Genomic DNA, 17,784 nt, shown 5'->3' with positions numbered 1-17,784 from the left:
AGTGAAGAATTAATTTGGCATAAATTTCATGTCCTTATTCAGTCCAAGATCCAGTGAAGGCCTAAGGCAGCTGTAGCTTAACACAAAAACCTTAAATTGAAAGTTAGTTATCACAGCTATGAAACTTATGTTCCAGATGGAACACAGTAAAATTTGCTTCTGCCAAAGCTGGGGGAAATGCCTGAACTCACAAAGGTAGATTAAATTTCCCCATCCTGAGAGGTGCTTTAGGTTCCTCCAGCTGCCCTGTGCACAGTAAAATTTCCCCATCCTGAGAGGTGCTTTAGGTTCCTCCAGCTGCCCTGTGCACAGTAATAGGATGCTTAACTCTGCCCTGGTTCAGGTGAGATGCAGAGCTTCAGCAGGAGCTTGCCTTACCAGTAAGGAGCAGCTTCAGTGAGGACGTCTGTGCTGGAGTCAAGCCAAGACCGTGGGGGCTGAGACCAGCCCAAAGTCTGGGGGAGTGCCCTAATCTGGCTACCAGAAATGCTGGGCTGCTGCCACACTGCTGCTACTCCACAAGGAAGCCGTCAGCTCTTCCAGCTCGGGGGTTCAAACCGAATATCCCAAAACTGCACTTTGGTACTTCCCTGATGCTCGTGGGAACAACTGCTGAAACTCACAAGGACACCTAGCATGGATGGTGTCGGGCTATGAAAGTGTCTTCCAGCAAGTCACAGGTTTTAGTTCATCTGAATTCTGAATAATCACTCAGAGTATCTTCTTTCAAAAGCAGTATTTATTTTTTCATCAAGATAAGACACATTACATACTGCATAAAGTAAACAATACTGCTAGGAAAGCTGCATTTAACTGAAATAACAACAACAAATATATATATATATATATATATAGATTGCACTTGAGAAAGTAGGCTCTATCCCAGAAGAATACAGTAAATAAAAAGTTAGCGAGTGGTTTGAAATTAGGAATCTTTCTGAATTTCCTTTGAAAATATATTTATTTTGAGGGGTTCCAATTCCACCAATAACAATGAACCAGATAAGTTCTTTTAACAGCTTTGCTTTTTAAGTTAAAATAGTATGTAAACAACATAACAATTATTACATAGACAAAAGAAAAAATAAAGGTATGGGAAAACATCTCTGCAATTTCTGCTAATAAATGAAAAGTTTTGCTTGTATTTGTTTTCACCAAAGTCATTGTGGGTTGGGGCTCAGGGTTTTGGGAGTTCTTCTTGGTTCACATGTACATTATCATCCCCACACCGCAAATAAAGCCCATCCTTGACTATCCTGCACTGGTCAGCAGCATGCTGTCTGTATGGCAGACAGCAGCATGAAGCTGTGAATGGTTCCATTAATTACTAGGTGTCCCAGGAGTAATACTTTAAATTTTCTGATAAGTTTAGCCTATATTTACAAAAGTAAACCCAACATTAAGCAAGAGGATAATCCCTATTATACCAATGTCTTTTTACTTTACAGCTGATTTTTTCTGCTGGACCCTGACATCCACTGCTGCCTGTATCTAATTCAGTTAGCTAAAGCATTAACAGTTCAGTCTTTAAAAATGAGTATTCGTACCACCTACCTTTATGTATCTCGCTTAGATGTCCAAATTAATTTCTGATGTTTCTACACAGTCAGAAGAAAGAAAAGCTCCCACACTGGGTGATTTCAACCTGAGGGCTAAGGTACACTTTGGAAGAGCCTTTTTCTCTCAATTGCCTGCAGCAATAACTCAGGCTCCCTGAAAAGGCTGGATCCCCCAAATTAGGAGGCGTAAATACCCCTCCCAACACATGGCTGTTGGGATGGAGAGTAGGCAAGCAGGCAGAGGTGTGTGGGAGACGACAGGTGCCGTGGGTGCCTGGTGCATATTTTCACTTTAGGGGTGGGAATTAAAAGGACCACTCAAAGCACAAAGCCGTATGAAACTGGTGTTTCCTACAACCAATGCTAACTATGAGGCCAAAGGGCTTAGGCATAATTCAGATATAATTCAGTTAGGAGCACACATTCAAGTGCGCTGTCTCAAAACTAATCAGTACTGCCAAGGTTTCACATGCAAATTTCTTCCAAAATTAGCTAAAAATTATAGAAGGGCTGGGTCAATCTTGTTATTAAGACAGAGAAAGAATGAAATCTTCTTTAAACAGTCCTGAACTACAAAATGAAACCGGCAATCTTTGGTTCCAGTGCTGTTCTTTTAATGTGAATTGCTTTGAAAAATGATGAATCACTTCCCAGGTCAGCATTCAGGAGCTTTTTTAAACAGACATCTGGGAGCCAGAGAGGAAAAATTAATATAAATAATAAAACCCCCACACTTCTTGAATCTTAAAGGTTATAATACAGGAAAGAAAGTAACACAACATTTCTAAAGGAAGTTTCAGTAAAGTTTTGCTAAAATTACAAAGGAGCACTTATAAAATACTTGAGCTGATAAAAAGGGTAAGTCAGAACATTAGGGCACTTTTGTAACAAAATCATAGATTGCTAAAGCATACTGGCTTGAAGTTTCTCAATTTTATATTGTAGCACATGCCTGTTTCCACTAATTGTAACACTACTGTCAAACTACTTCACTCTTCCAGAGCCAGAAACACAAGAGGCAACATAAACAAGATGATGAAGCCTATGCCTGCTATTAAATATAAAACCTCAGCCATTAAATGTGCTGCCCCATTCCCTCTGTTGCATTCATGATCAAAAATCCAATTCTTTGCCAGATTTAAATCTGCCTGTATTTTACGCTTTTGGAGCAGCATTTAAAAACCTTTATAGCTAGTTTGGAGGGTTTTTTTTTTTCCTTTTCCAGATAGAGCACTTTCATAATATTTTAAAAGGCATATGAAGCTATGCTGTAGCTTTTAAAGTGCTTATTTTATTATGAGGTGGTGTTTAATAATATTCTTCTGGAAGTTAATAAATGATGCACATTTTCCATGACAGACATTGCTTAATGAGTTAATATGCCTCAGCAAAATGCAATGAAAAAGAAATTCACTGTCAACAGTTTAACCATCGCAACACACAGAGCTGAAATGAGACAACTAACCTCAGATAACTAAGATTAATGCATACATGACAAAGTTATAATAATCCATATTTAAAATAAACAAACAAACAAACCCCAAACCAAACAACGATAATTAAATCTCAAGCACAGTTTTGTTTCCCAGTAACACAACTGCAAAACAAATCAATATTTTCAACAAACAAGTGCCCTATCTCCATTGCCTGTTGGGGAAACATGGAATTCCTCGAACTACAGCAAGAAGGATACAGGGGAGGGTTGTCTCTCCCTTTTAGTGTAGAGGGGGCTCCTCCCAGGCAATTGTGGGCAGCTCTGGGTAAGGGGCCAAGTATCCAGTCCAGGTAGGTAGAGACCAGAATCAGCTCCAGCCCACAGGAATTTACGAGGGGACCTGGCAGGAGCCCCTCTTGCAGAAACGCCTGGGTGATGGCTCCTGTGGAGTCACCATGGCAAAAGTACCAGCTTCAGCACTCCACTACTGCCAGCAGTGTTCCGGCTTAGGCAAAGCATCTATTAATTTCAGTACATGATTTGTTCCAGTACAAACAGTGAGATTTGTATTTACTGATGTCTTTTTTCATGTTGCGATGGATTTTCCTCATCATATCTCACTCTGTTGGGCCAGAATGCTGGAAAGTTCCCTCTCAAAGCGGGGCAAACCATTTTACACTCATATGAGCTCAAATTCTCTCTTCATTTATACCCACAAACCCTTACTGACCATCAGGAGAGCTAAGCAGGTAGAAATGGCAGCAGAATTTGAGAGTTGAGACTGGTGAGTAAGAAACAGAAACACAACACTATTTCACTGCCAGCTACCGCAACTGGTGTTTAATTTCAGTGGCATTGTGTGTCTAAGGACTGTAAGTGAGCTTTGAAAATCGCAGCCCTCAGAATCTAGCTACAGATAACCATAATCCTATATTCTTGGATGCTGATATATAAATCTATGATATACTTGTTTAGCTGCCATGGCACTAATCAGCATAGCTATGTTGAAACACAGCAATCATTTTTGCTAATTGCAAAGGCAGGCTAGTAGCAAAGTTCAAATGATTAGCGAGTAAAGGTCCTCAGAGCAATCCTGCTTAAAAGTAGAAGTCCAGTAAGCTGCAATTAGTGTGTCTTGTTTTTTTCATTTTTAAATCTATTTTTTATCGGGGTGGTCTTGAACTGCAGATACAATCACAACGCTCATGGTGATCCAGCTGTATATCTACTAAAGCCATGTTGTTCCTGGTTCTGCCTTTTCTTCTGGGATGCCCAGCCTCAGGGACAAATTTCAGCACCTGGGAGGATCAAGAGAAACGTTTCTGATTAGAAAACACTGTTTGAGTTTTGAGGATGAGAGTGTTGGGGCCCTGAAGGCACAAACCAGCTCTTAATGGCCCTGACCAGCATTAATTTGGACACATTTTTGGTTTACTTCCAGCTTTTTCTTACCACTCTGTGACATCCTGCTGTACTGTTTATCCTGGAGCTTTGACAGATTGGATTATTTCCTACATCAGGTATCTTTATATCGTGCAGTTCCCTAACCATGTCCAGAGTTGCTCCTTCGCATATGAATTATCAAGCATGTTTCCTTTGGCTCGTCTTTGCAGTCTCATACATATCTGAATTGCTCTGCGCCTTCTCTCATCTGTATAATATTTCTGCTCTAAAGAACAAGGAACATTTTTTTATGCAATTTGAAATTTCTGAAGCACATATCATTAGCATTGGTCCAAAAATGAAATGCCTGTGGGAAGCTGAAGGAGGTGAATGAAGCTTGTGCAAAATATGTGCCAGATTGCATCGAATTGCTCTGTAATCTGACTTTCGTTGGCTTATCTTAAAAATCTCTGCCTCAATTTAAATAATTTCTTAAGAATTTGCTGTGAATAATGTGAAACAACCAACCAACCAACCAAAATACTTCCTAGGGAAGTATACATCATGTAAGAGCATTCTAAAAAAAATTTATCTAGGCAAGATAGCCCTGATAACTTAAAAAAGAGGGTTGTAGGTTATAAAGAAGATGGAAAAGAGACAACAAACACAAGCTGCAACTAAATAAATCCTGTATGGTTATATAGAAGAGAATACTGAGAGTGTTTAAATGCTGGAGCAGGTTGCCCATACAGGTTTCAAAAGCCTTGAAGACAGGACAAAGCTCTAAGCAACCTCATCTAACTTCAAAATTCCTCCTGCTTTGAATGGGAAATTGGGCTAGATGACCCCCAGAGCTGCCTTCCGACCCGTATTCTTATATGAATCTCATTCCCTGAAAATGGTCTTGTGGATATGTGGAAAACAGCTATAATGTTGCATCATATCTAATCTGCGATAGTGTAAATATGTAAATCATGGACTGGAAAAAGCTGAGGAGGCTGGTGGTTTGCAGGGGCATGCTTTGCCAGCCCAGTGGTGTAGACTGAGTTGCTGTGTAAGAGCTCATAACCCCACTCCACATAGTGGTGCAGGTTAAGGGGAGGAACTCCTCTTTTCTTTCATTAATTTGCTGTTGATGGGTCTGCAGTAGTTTAACAAAAGAGATATTACTTTCCAGCTTCTGCCCTGAAGCTCAAATACTAGTTTGGATTAGGTTCAACAAATGAGTTAAGACTAAGAACACTTTAATTCTTCTACAACATTTTTCTTCCCAAATCTCACAGCACATTGCACAGGAAGATATGCCTCACTGTCAGACTTGTATAGATGGAGAATCTGAAACTGATTTGCTCAAGGCTTTGCAGCACATTAGTAGAAAAAATGCCAGTGGCTTTATATGGTCCTTTCCCTTTTGAAATCACTTATTGACTGATGGGGAGCAGGACATGGAGAAAGCAAGGCTGCAGCTCCACAGCTGGTGGCAGACAGGTGGGGTGGCTCTGCTCTGTGTGGTCTCAAGCACTTGAGTCCAGAAAACAGGTACTGCCAAGGTACTAGAGCTAACATATCCCACCTCTTGGCCAGTTGTTGGGACTCACTCTAGCTTGCCAAGTAACTGCTAATCAGCTAGATTTGTCTTGCTTGTTCAAAAGATGGAGAGAAATCTGTCCTGTCTAAGACCAGCCAAAACCACTCAAGTGGGATGTAAACATCTTTAGCCTCTCAGCCACAGAAACACCCACACTTCTGCCCTGAATAGCAGGCTCCCTAACTAAAAGATCATACTGTTGTTCAATTAATAATCCTCTTTTTTTTTTTTTTTTTTTACAAAGTACTTCCTGTACTTCCATGTTGTAACACCATACAAGAATTGAGATGGTCTCAGGAAGGAGAGGGAATAAGGGGCTGCATACCAGATCAACAAAATATTAGCAATTTTAACAGAATTAGAAAGTCCCCAAAAGTAAGTGTGAATGACTCACCAAAGGTTAACCATGGATGCTGTACAAGGCAGGTGGGGAAGGGCAGGCAGCTGAGCAGCCTTCAGGATGAGACCATTTATTCTCTCCCATTAATGCCTGGACATTATGAAGGCCATGGGATGTAACAAAAGTGATAAACACTGAACACAGTCTATTATTTTGTCCTCCCTTTTGTGTTAAAATTTGTTTAACGTATGTAATACTGAGAGGAAGGACTGTGCCTAAGAAAGGTACAGACATGCTGCTTTAATGTGTTGGGAAGATAGAATTACTTTTCCCTGTCAGAAATGCAGAGACATGCAATTTATTTTTTTTTTAAAGCAAGAAAATGATAATGGATTTCAATTGATTTCAAACATTGACCGCCTCAATATTGATGAACCCTAGGACAATTCATTGTACTACACTGTCATCCAAAACACAGAGGAACTGAACCCAGTCAGGTTGCTGCAGTTATTATAGAGCTGAAAATAGACCACATCTTCAAAGAAAACATACTTTTAAAATCAAGTACAGCTGCTGACACTTGAAGCCATAACAAAATTCTTTATTTAATGAAGCCTTTCATCAAAATATGAAAAATTCAGATGATTGGCACTTTGCAAGATCATGGGTAGGTACCTTTGCTTTCTTCATTAGAAAGCAAATGAAGGTATGCAATGGGATGACAGCAAAGATGTGGGCTGGATTTAAGCTGGTAGACCTCCCAAGAGCTTGGGGATTTTCCGTGTGTTTTACACCAAGAAACATGAGCACAGTATATGGCTTTGCTGATAAGACTAGAAAAATGAATTGGCAGACACTTCCCCAGACAGGACAGGAAAGAAAGCAGTGTTTGAACACAGCTGAAATTATAGAATCATAGAATCTGTTGGAAAAGACCTTTAAGATCACCGAGTCTAACTCTTAACCCAGCACTGAAAAGCCCACCAATAAACCCTGTCTCTACACACCACATCTACACATCTTTTAAATACCTCCAGGGACGGTGATTCCACCACCTCCCTGGGCAGCCTGTTCCAGTGCTTGACAACCTTTTTGGTGAAGAAATTTTTCCTAATATCCAGTCTAAACCCCTGGTGCAACTTGAGTCCATTTCCTCTTGTCCTATTGCTTGTTATCTGAGAAAAGGGCCTGACCCCCACCTGCCTACAACCTCTTTTCAGGTAGTTGTAGAGAGCAATAAGGCCCCCCTGAGTGCCCTCCTCTCCAGGCTGAACACCCCCAGCTCCCTCAGCTGCTTCTCACAGGACTTGTGCCCCAGCCCCTTCCCCAGCCCCGCTGCCCTTCCCTGGACACGCTCCAGCCCCTCGACGTCCCTCCTGCAGCGAGGGGCCCAACACTGACCCCAGGGTTCGAGGTGCAGCCTCACCAGTGCCCAGTACAGGGGCGGTCACTGCCCTGGCCCTGCTGGCCACACTGTTTCTGACACCAGCCAGGACGCTGCTGGCCCCTTGGCCACCTGGGCACACGGGGGGCTCATGCCCAGCCGGCTGTCAGCCAGCACCCCCAGGCCCTTTCCCACCGGGCAGTTCCCAGCCCCCTGCCCCAGCCTGTAGCGCTGCCTGGGGCTGGTGTGACCCACGGGCAGGGCCCGGCACTGAGCCTGGTTGAACCTCACACCGCTGGCCTCGGCCCATCATCCATCCAGCCTGTCCAGACCCCTCTGCAGGGCTGCTTTAATAGCCGATCACAGAACTGATATTTAAAGCTTTCTATATTCATCTAATATTTTTAGTTTCAACTAAATACAAGGGAATTGAAAAGAATGATGAAGTAAGGCCATTTCTGGTGATCAAGTAGTTGAAAGAAACCCCTTTACTCTCAAAATAGCTGCTCTTTATTCATTTACATGATCTGGTCCTTAAAGGTGAGAAAGTACTGAACTAACCAAAAGAGTTCGAAAAATTATGTTCAGGACACTTTACTGCTTTTTTTTTGATGGGATCAGTAGCTGTAAGAAAATATGGATGAGTCAGGTCTGAAATACGCAATAGATTTGTTTTGTGTGGGCAAAAAAGAATAACCTTGCCATTTCAAATTAAAGAACCAATGTCTGTCATCACTAATAAAAATGTGGGCCTTATATGTTCAGATCATTGGCTCACAAAGAGTATATCACTACAGCCGTATCTCCTTCATCAAACATTGAGTGAATTATGGTCATAGAAATATTAAAGAAATTAAAAAAAATCAAGACAGAGGACTTGGTTTCTGAGCTGGAATTGGTGTTTATAGGTAACACAAAAAGGGGTATCAGGACTTTGCAGCATTTCTTGTGCAGACAGCTCCATAGGAGCACACCAATACACTAGATGGCATTTTACTTTGTAGATATGCCTGGGCATCTGAGAGGTTTCAAGCTGAGGTGACTGTGGCCACTGCATAGTTTTCCTTGGGGGCAGAGGTGAAAGAAACATAAAGAAAATGCTTACACACATTTCCCTGCCAGGAATCTTGCTCATTGACCGTGCACTGAATTTGGATGACTGTTTCTAAAGGACTCTTTAAATGAGAGAGCAAAGCCACCACAAAAACTGGTATCTGGAAGCTGAAGCCAGAAAAATTCAAACTGGAATTAGGGCACATTTGTTTTAAGCCAGGCTGACTCATGGGCTGGACAGCCTTCCAAGGAACTGTGGAGTTTCCAGCCTGTTTGAAGACATCAGAAAATGGCTGCCTTTCCAGAAGCTATGTGGTACAAGTTTGGGTTTGCTTTGGAAGCAGCTGGGTGCTCTCCAGTGGCCTATGGCACACAGGTCAGAGCTAACAGCCCAATGGCCCCTCTAATCCCAGCAGATCTGTAAGAGCACTTCATGATCAGGGGCTGAGGAAAGCAGAGTGGTGATGACTGCTGGGGAAAGGACCCAGCCGGAGATAACGTGTCCACCCTGACCCATACTTGGCATTTCTACAGTAGAAGCAGCAACAAAGAGGTGACTCCAGAGAACGATTCACCTCAAACACCCACCTCTGGTGGGACTAACTCTGATAAATAGGTAAGGAGCCCAAAGGATGGACTCACAGCTTTAGATGTGTAGAGCAAGTGAACCACTCCCTCCAGCATTTGCTCATGGTCCTAGCCATGTATCATTTACCTTTGAAGCCAGTCAACATTTAGTCATGTCAGTTCACGATGGCTGATTCCTGTTTTAATATCAAGCAGAGCAGTAGGAAAGGCACTCAACACTTCTTAATAGTAATAGTAATAATAGTATTAGTATTAGTAATAGTAATAGTAATAGTAGTAATAATAATAATAATAATAATCTTAAAAGGCATATCTAGTTGCTCATGGCTATTTTTTACTTATTATATTTTACTTTATTTATTAGGAAGAACAGTAATGTTATTTGTTAAATTCTTGACCAACAGTTTAAACACCAATAGAAGTCTGAAGCCTCACTCAAAAACTGGCTCTTTTTTGTTCTGATTAGCTTAAGAAGACCACAGATAATGACATGACTGTGGCTTATCAAGTATCTGGTTAGCTTCATATTCCAGTGGCAGAGGAAGGAGAGCAACTCTGGATGCTATTTTATATAGTGAAATTTGTACTTTGCAGAATTTATTTTAAAATCCTGCTATGCAGCATTATCTAATCTCCTTCTGCTCATCTAAAAATACCATCATTCTAGCATGCAAACCAAATTATATTTGTCTGAGATTCATGAAAGAGGAAGCATAAAAAGTGCAAAACATTCAACACAGATCCAAGCTGTGATACAGATGAAAAATCTTACTCTGCAATTTTTGAAAGTTATTTAATCCAAAGGTCACACACAGTTTAGCTGGGCCCTGAGTATAAGAAACCAAGCATTATGGGAATTTGGTACGTAATTTAGCACAAGGACCTTTATTCTAGTAGGAACATAGCCTAAAATAACAACACAGATCCAAAGCTCTATTCTTTCTTACCAAAGATAATTATAGGATATCAGGAACAAGTAAAAGGAGTTCATTTGCTGATCAGTGGTAGCATTTAAACTAAGGGATTATTAAATGTAGATGGGATTATTGATTCTATTTTTTTTTTCATTTGTATGAATAAGAAACACCTAGTTTTAACACAGCAAACATGGGAAAACATTTAACTGGCTTAAACTCAGGTATCTGAAACAGTTGCTAAAGCTATGATGTTTTTGACATATGTGACATCAACAAGACCCTCACTTGGTGATCTTGTCATGCATTATTGGCTCCAGCTATTGCTTTTTCACTGACCAGATACAAGTGTTCCCCTTCCCAAATTGCTTCTCTGCTCAGACGTGTATCACAGGATGTCTCACTTTCTTAACTTCCAGATGTCATTCCAAGAACTTTCATTTTCATCTAGTAAAAAATTAACCTTTTTCTCTCACTGCAGTTCTGTGCCCTCTCTGCACATCCTGTGACTAGCAGTCATTTCTGACTCATTCTGTTTCCTTGTATTTGTATCCCAAATAAATCCCATTGCTGCTTCTTGTATAATATTTCTATGCATTAACTCTTTTGTCAGGTTAATTCTGTGCCTTTATTACCATAACAACCTTTTACCTCCTTTATGCATGTACTATCAACTCCAGGACAATCAACAGTCAGACCATATTCCTTGCACACTGGTCTGATGATGATAGCTCTTTTTAATCCCTTAGCAAATTTCCTTTGTTATATCAGCAGCATTTGTACAATTTTTGTCCAGTTGTCTTATGTTTCCCTGTGTAAAGACATGGTGACAATTATCTACTCTTTCAAGTGCCTCCTTAAGTTTTGCTTCTAATTTCTCTGAAAAAATAAGCAAGAAAAAATAATAAAAAAGCCCTCACAACAACAAACTGTATTAGTTACATTTCTCAACTCCATTTCAACACCTCTGTTTTGTAAAGTCCCATGTCACCTCTTTATTTTCTCCCCTGTTCTTTTCTCCCTAATAATATTCCCTACTGTCTTGTTTTCCCTTTACAATGTTGGGTCCAGTTAAAGCTGTTTCTGTGCCCCAGTAATTTGTGCAAAGACTTAGTATTGTGTAGGTGGTTTGAGGTGCCTGCTACCTCTCTCAGGGCAGCAAGAGATTATGAAGTAGCCACATTAACACTAATCTAAACCTTGCATGTATGTCCTGTGAAGGCACCAGACAATCTCCAGTCTATATGAAACTTGAATGGAGGTATAATGCTTCAAAAAGGGGGTGGGAGTTGGCGAAAAGAATCATCATATACACAGTGAAAAATGCATCAGACTTTACAGGAGAGACAAGTAAGTGAGTAAAAGATATAATCAGCTTTCATCACTTGGCTTTTTTTCTTTATATGCCTTTTAGCTGTGTTGCTCAGCACTGTGTAGAGGTTTATACACTCTGACAAATTCTGGTTGCTACCTTAAGAGCATTTATTCCTCACGGAAACTCATTTCACATCTCATCAGTTACAGCAATGAGACGGGGAAACCGATTTCTTGTTTCTCTGAGGCATGTGCATGCTGGGCAGATCACACAGCCACAGCCCAAGCTGAACTGGGTCCTGGCCTGAGATCCCCCACAACTCCTCTGGGCTGGGTGATCTCCAGGTTTAAAGCCCCCACTCCTTAAAGTGCAGCTCCAGACATTTCCAAAGAAATGCACTGCAATGGAAAACATGCTTGCATTTCAGCTGCCCTATAGCAAGTCAGCAGCAGATGTGAGCATTTGATTAAGGTGTGCTGCACCCATTTCCACATATTGCTTTTTCTTTCCCTTGCACAGAGCCTTGCGACATAACTCAGTATCACTTATGGTAGACTGTGCCTGAGATGTTTTGAGACACTGCCAGCTCTTAGACTAGTTTGCAGGGTTTGTGACACTATGTGTGGTAAGTCATGAGTATTTGTCCATGAGCTCTGGTTTCCAGCAAACCCAGAAGCCATGGAAAACCACAGAGCATCACAAGACTCCTGCAAAAAAAAAAAAACAAACCCACAAAACAACCCACCCATAAAACTATCTGTTTACTCAAGTCATGAACCCGTTTACTTCTGGAAACTGCTGAGTATTTTGGTAAAGTTATGGCAGATTTCCAAGTTATAAAAAAGACCCGAGATCTCATTATTAGCATTTCCCACAAATGCTAATAAAGAAAAATATACCCCTTACTGTGGCATTCTTATTTTCTCATTTTCCCTGCTGTTATATTACTTCTTAAAATCGGACATGATAGGAAAGAGCTGTACAGTGTGTCCAGGGAACTGGAGCAGCACTCATAGCTTGGGGAAATTAAAGGCTACACGTGATATGTATTAGCCCTGTGATACTCGGAGGGAGCATTCAGTGATGAGTACAGTGTGAGGCTTTGAATAGGAACTAAAGGGGAACTAAAAAATGTTAAAAGCATAAGGAGATGATAACCTTGAAGCTTCTCTGGACTAGAAGACTCTCTCTCAACAAACACTGGGCATTAGTGTCCCCACAGCTGCCGTCACAGAGCTACTCCGGCACTGCAAGGCACTGACTACAAAGCCAAAAGGGAGCCTGTCGCTCCTGGAAAATTTGCCCACCTTTCTCACCCAGAAATACTGGGTAGCTCAGAATCTGGCCTAAATTCTTCTGCAGCAGAAGGCAGAGTTTTTAAACTATACTGACAGCACTGCAGATTTCATAAAGTGTGAAGCCCTCTCCTTAGTTATGCAAATAAAGCTTTTTTGTTTAAGGTTAGTGGGTTTCAAATTGGCTTCAAAAAAAGTAAACCAGCTCCACGTTTGTAAAACTGTCATGTTGAGAGGTGTGTCCTCAGTGCCTTTACTGCCAGGCATTTAAATAATATTAGAGATAAGTGTCGAAGGGGAATAAAGAATAAAACTGATTAGCTGTGCGTGGCTAATAATAATAATAAAGTGGAAAATATTTTGGAGTAAAATTAATGGACATATCTTTATTATGTCATACATAAATTTATCTGCATGACTTCCACTCATGTTAATGGGAGCCACTTGGTTAAATTTCTGCTCAGTGAGCTGCTAATTCGTCCCTAAGGGATTAAGTTTAAATTTAGACTTACAAAAGCCATTTAATGTTAAAGCTGAAACACTGTCTTGAATTCATATGGTTTTCAGAGAACAAAGGAGTAGTGAAATAAATTAGCAGTGATGTATTAGTGTGAATATTGAATTTCTTAAATTTCGTGATTAAATTGGGGCAGTCATAAGTCGTGACATCCTGGTTCAGGCCATTACCTGCTTAGTGTAGTATTCTGGTGTCCCAGCACCAGATGCTCCCAAACATCTCATAAAAGTAAGTGCTTGATAACATGTTTATATTCAGCAATTTTTTTTCTAGCTACTGTCAGTATTTGGCTTAAGTTCTGAAGCAGATGTGACCCAGCATTCTTCAGTTTTTATGTTACTTCGTGGTCTCCCAGAATCCCTCTGAATTATGCACCACTCATATTTAAGGGTTTAAATTCTATACAGATTTGCTGTGCAAAAAAAAATAAAATTCCTTTTTGTAATTTTAAATTAGTTCACTTTCAATCTCTCTCTTCTTTTCTTAAAGAAAAGGTTATTTAGGAAGACCAAATTTTTCTGTAGGTACTATTCACTATTTTCTATCTTTCACTGTGTCCTCTCTTATTCCCAGGTTTTTTTCCTAAATGAAATTATCCAAAACTTTTGAGCAACTTTCCTTAGAAATGTTTTTTGTATCTTCTCCTGTATCACTCTTGATGTATGTTTTCTGCTTCAATATATATTTTCTACCCCTGCCTGTATCCTTCTAAGCACCAACAGTCAAAACCCAGTATAAGTACCCCACCAATTTATTCAGGCCATAATATTTGCTGTTATTACCTGTTCACCTCTATTCCTGCAGAAGACTGTCACTTACTTTTTTCCTATCACCACTGCATTAAACAACTGTTTTCCTGTAGCTCTTCACAGTGATTCAATATGCAACCTTTAGTCCAACTTCCACCACTCATTTCTCCCTCCTCTCCTCACACACCCAGTGCTATATGAATAAATAGTTGAGACTACTCATCCCAATTGACTGCTGCTTTTCTAAAATGCATTTGTAAGTAGTTACGTAGGCCTCCTGAAATCCCTCACAGCCCTCTCTGCTGTTAAAGTATGTTATCTCCTGTGCTAGCTGTCATTTTTGCGACTTCTCTGTTCACCTCCCTTCAGATTGATCATACATGAAATAACACTTAATCCGTGTGCTGGGGGCACCCACAGATAGCTACTTCCTATGCAGAAAATTGCTCATCTCTTCCACCTCTTTGCTTTTTATCTCTTAACCAGCTTCTAATCCATGTCTGATCTTGTCTGGTTGACTGTTTGCTCTCTGAAGGAGGTGTCAGGTCTTTTAGCATTCTTGTACGATGCTGTGGTGCTGTATAAATATTTATTCATACATGAGGCATTCTGAGTTCATTTTATCAGCTCATAGTCATCTAGGTGTTTTATACCTATTAATTTTTTTCCAATTAACTTTTCTACCACTGAGATAAGGCTTTCCGCTCTGTAATTACCAGGGTCATCCCCTGCATCTTGTTTAAAATTAGATAAAATATTAACTATTATCTAGTCCTAGCTGATGTGGAGTATGCTGTACTCGGTGAGAAAAAATCTCTTACCTTGGATAAGAGTAACCACACTGCTCACAGCCAGGCAAAGGTCTGACCTTCAACAGCCTTCTGCTATTGCAGCCCTAGACAAGTTAATGCCTTTATGGCATGAGTCCACATCACATCCACATTTAAAGTCCATAAAGTTAATTTTCACTTGAGACTTAAGCCAAGTGGTAAACCAGGCTCTTATAAGAGATATGTGTCAGGTACTAAGTCAACACGGCACACAGCTACCTACTTTCAGACAATTGAAAGCAAGTAACGCCAAGTAACCTTCCTAGATATGTTCACTTTAGTGAACGATTTCCATGTGTGGTTCTGAAAATACTGATTTGGAGGAAAGAATATAAAATGCTCTTTCCTTGGTTTTTTCCTTCTTTAAATGTGTTCTGAATGGATTAAAAATAAATATAATGGATTTTGTTCTTATGCAAAAATTTTGCCTTCCTAAACAAGTGCCGAGTGGGAAAAAAGCTAAGGCCAAAAGACTCAGCTGCTTCCTACAGGTAATAAATCTAGAAGGGGAGAGACTTTACAAGTGACTTAATTGTTATTTTCAAGAATGGTCATAAGTTTAAAAGATATAGCACAAAAGAAGAGGAAGTACAGTCAGATATCTCAAGGAACACATGTCTCTGTATTACTAAAAAAATGTATTTCCAGTGGTATGCACTTTCATGTTATATCAGTCCTTCACTGGGCAAAATTCAGTTCAATCTAAGCCTCATTCTTGCAACAATGTTCTCTAGGATGCTGTGGTAGCATCCACATAGACAGAAAATAACAAGCAAAATTTATCTCCAAGTTCTTCTAAATTAATTTACCCACAAATACCTGTTAACACCCCTTTCTAACACACATATAACCTCCTACCACTCTGCTCATTCACCACTTCTAAATGCAAATAATTGGGCAATGCTGTGGCATTAAAGTGTTAATATTAAATTTATTTAAAATCAGGTCTTCCTGCAGGATGACTGCACAGGTGTGTGTCTCTCTATGGCTTACTGCAGTGCAAGCTATGAAGGCTTCTCCTTGAACCAAGCTGGTACCTAGCATAGACAGCAAAAGCAATGCCATTATCTAAGTCTAGGCTCCACTCTAAGGCTACCCGAACCTGTCTGGAAGCCTAAGCAGATCCTTCACCTCAAGAAGAGTCGTGGCAACAGCAGGCATTCACTTAAACACTCTGGTCTCTCTCAAATGATAGTATCTTTGCCTATGACATTTCACTGCGGTTGATGATTTTTGCCCATTGATTTTTGCCCTGCAGATGGAACATGATAATATAACATGATATTGATAATATCACATGATATAGCATAATGATAACGATATAGCATGATCCATATAACATGATAATCAACATAAACAGCACACATGGCTGTGAGAAAAGCCTTCAGAATCCACGTAAGGAATAAATACCCAAAATAGTACCAAAGAAAAGAAAGAGTGAAAATACCTCATGATATTTTTTCACTGTTTTTCCTGACATGCATGTGCAGGATTTCCAGTTTGAAGTCCCACAGCCACAGTTTCCTCCACAGCGCTGGACAAGGAGACAGCGGGGGAAGAAAACTACATTTGTCAGCTTCAGTTCCTCCCTTAAATTGACAGAGTAGTTTCTTGGAGTGCAGCTGTAACGTTTCACATCATCATTCAACCTGTCCAGGTCAACTGCAATGCAAAAGAAGTTTCATTAGTAAGGTCTGAGTGGGGCATTTCTCTGGTTTATACTACTCCCCAGGCAGTCAATAACACGAAGTGATGTGATACTGGTTGGAAAATATGTGAAGTATAGAAGTGATTTCTGAACAGATAAACATAAACCCGCCAATTTTCAATCATTACCAGTGGCCATCCTGGCTCTCATCCTGCTCCCACTGACTCCCACGGTAGAGCTCACACTGACTATAAACATGAAAGGAAAGCTTGCCGTAAAATATTGGCCTGAAAGCTGAAGACTGGTTACTTTATTTGCTTTGTCACTGATATGTTGGACCCTTGGGTAAGAGATTCCACCTCTGCTGCTCTCTTTCTTCCTCTGCTTATACCTGGCTTAGATGATGAGCTCTTTTTTGTTATTATGGGCATAACTCCTTTTGCCTAACTGCAGGCATACAAAAGGCAAACCCTTTAAACAAGGCTCTTCCCGCGGTCAGTCGAGAAACATCTTTGGAGAGTGAATCATCCCTTCCTCACAAGGGCATTTCAAGGCAGGTGGCATGACTTGCTTTCTCAAGCTGCCTGTCTGTATTGCTTATGGATTTTAGCAATTTTAAAACTCTATTTTAGATGGATAAATCAATCTAAGCAATATTAATTTCAGCATGTAAATGCTACTATAATAGGCATACAAATAAATACAATTTAAACTAAGAAGATCAATTGAATGCCAGTAGTTGGTTGATGTTTAAATGCCTGGTATCTCTGTGAGGTGTAACATGTAAGCAAGTAGTAAAGCCAACCATAAAAATAACTTACAGACTATCAACTGTGAGTTTAAGTACTGTTTCTAGATTTAGCTTGTTAAAAGCTAAAAAAAAAACCCAAAACAACCCTTCCATAAATACATTTTCCACAATTGTAATACAGATAAAAGTAGCAAATTTGATGAGCTTTATTTTGATAGAAGTTTTCTGATTTATTTTCCCCTCCTTTACTGCTTTCTTCTTTTCCTTAGGATTCTGTCCACCAGCTATGTGTTTAAAAGCTCAATAATTCATTCAGGACTGGAGGACATGTGAACTTGTGTTGAGTTCCCACCCCAAACAGTATTTGCTAACAGAAACATCAATAGGAAAACAGGAACGGCTCAGATGAGAACTGAGATAACAGCGTAGTGTTTA

General features: G+C 40.1%; 1 protein-coding gene across 3 annotated transcripts in view; it reads right to left on the bottom strand.

Moving 5' to 3' along the window:
* Positions 1 to 721: 721 nt before the first annotated feature.
* The window catches only part of PDGFD (platelet derived growth factor D), a 147,327-nt gene continuing 130,264 nt past the window's right edge, over positions 722 to 17,784 (bottom strand). For all 3 annotated transcript variants that reach the window (XM_040584457.1, XM_040584459.1, XM_040584458.1), the window contains 2 exons: positions 16,398 to 16,612; positions 722 to 4,292 (listed from right to left, as the gene is read on the bottom strand). In XM_040584457.1, coding sequence (XP_040440391.1) covers positions 4,158 to 4,292; positions 16,398 to 16,612 — 350 coding nt within the window. In that variant the 3' untranslated portion in view covers positions 722 to 4,157. The remainder of the gene's footprint in view (positions 4,293 to 16,397; positions 16,613 to 17,784) is intronic.

The sequence above is a fragment of the Falco naumanni genome, chromosome 2 (genome assembly GCF_017639655.2).
Source record: "Falco naumanni isolate bFalNau1 chromosome 2, bFalNau1.pat, whole genome shotgun sequence".
Taxonomy (NCBI): Eukaryota; Metazoa; Chordata; class Aves; order Falconiformes; family Falconidae; genus Falco; species Falco naumanni.
This window is presented reverse-complemented; position numbering and strand designations above follow the sequence as displayed.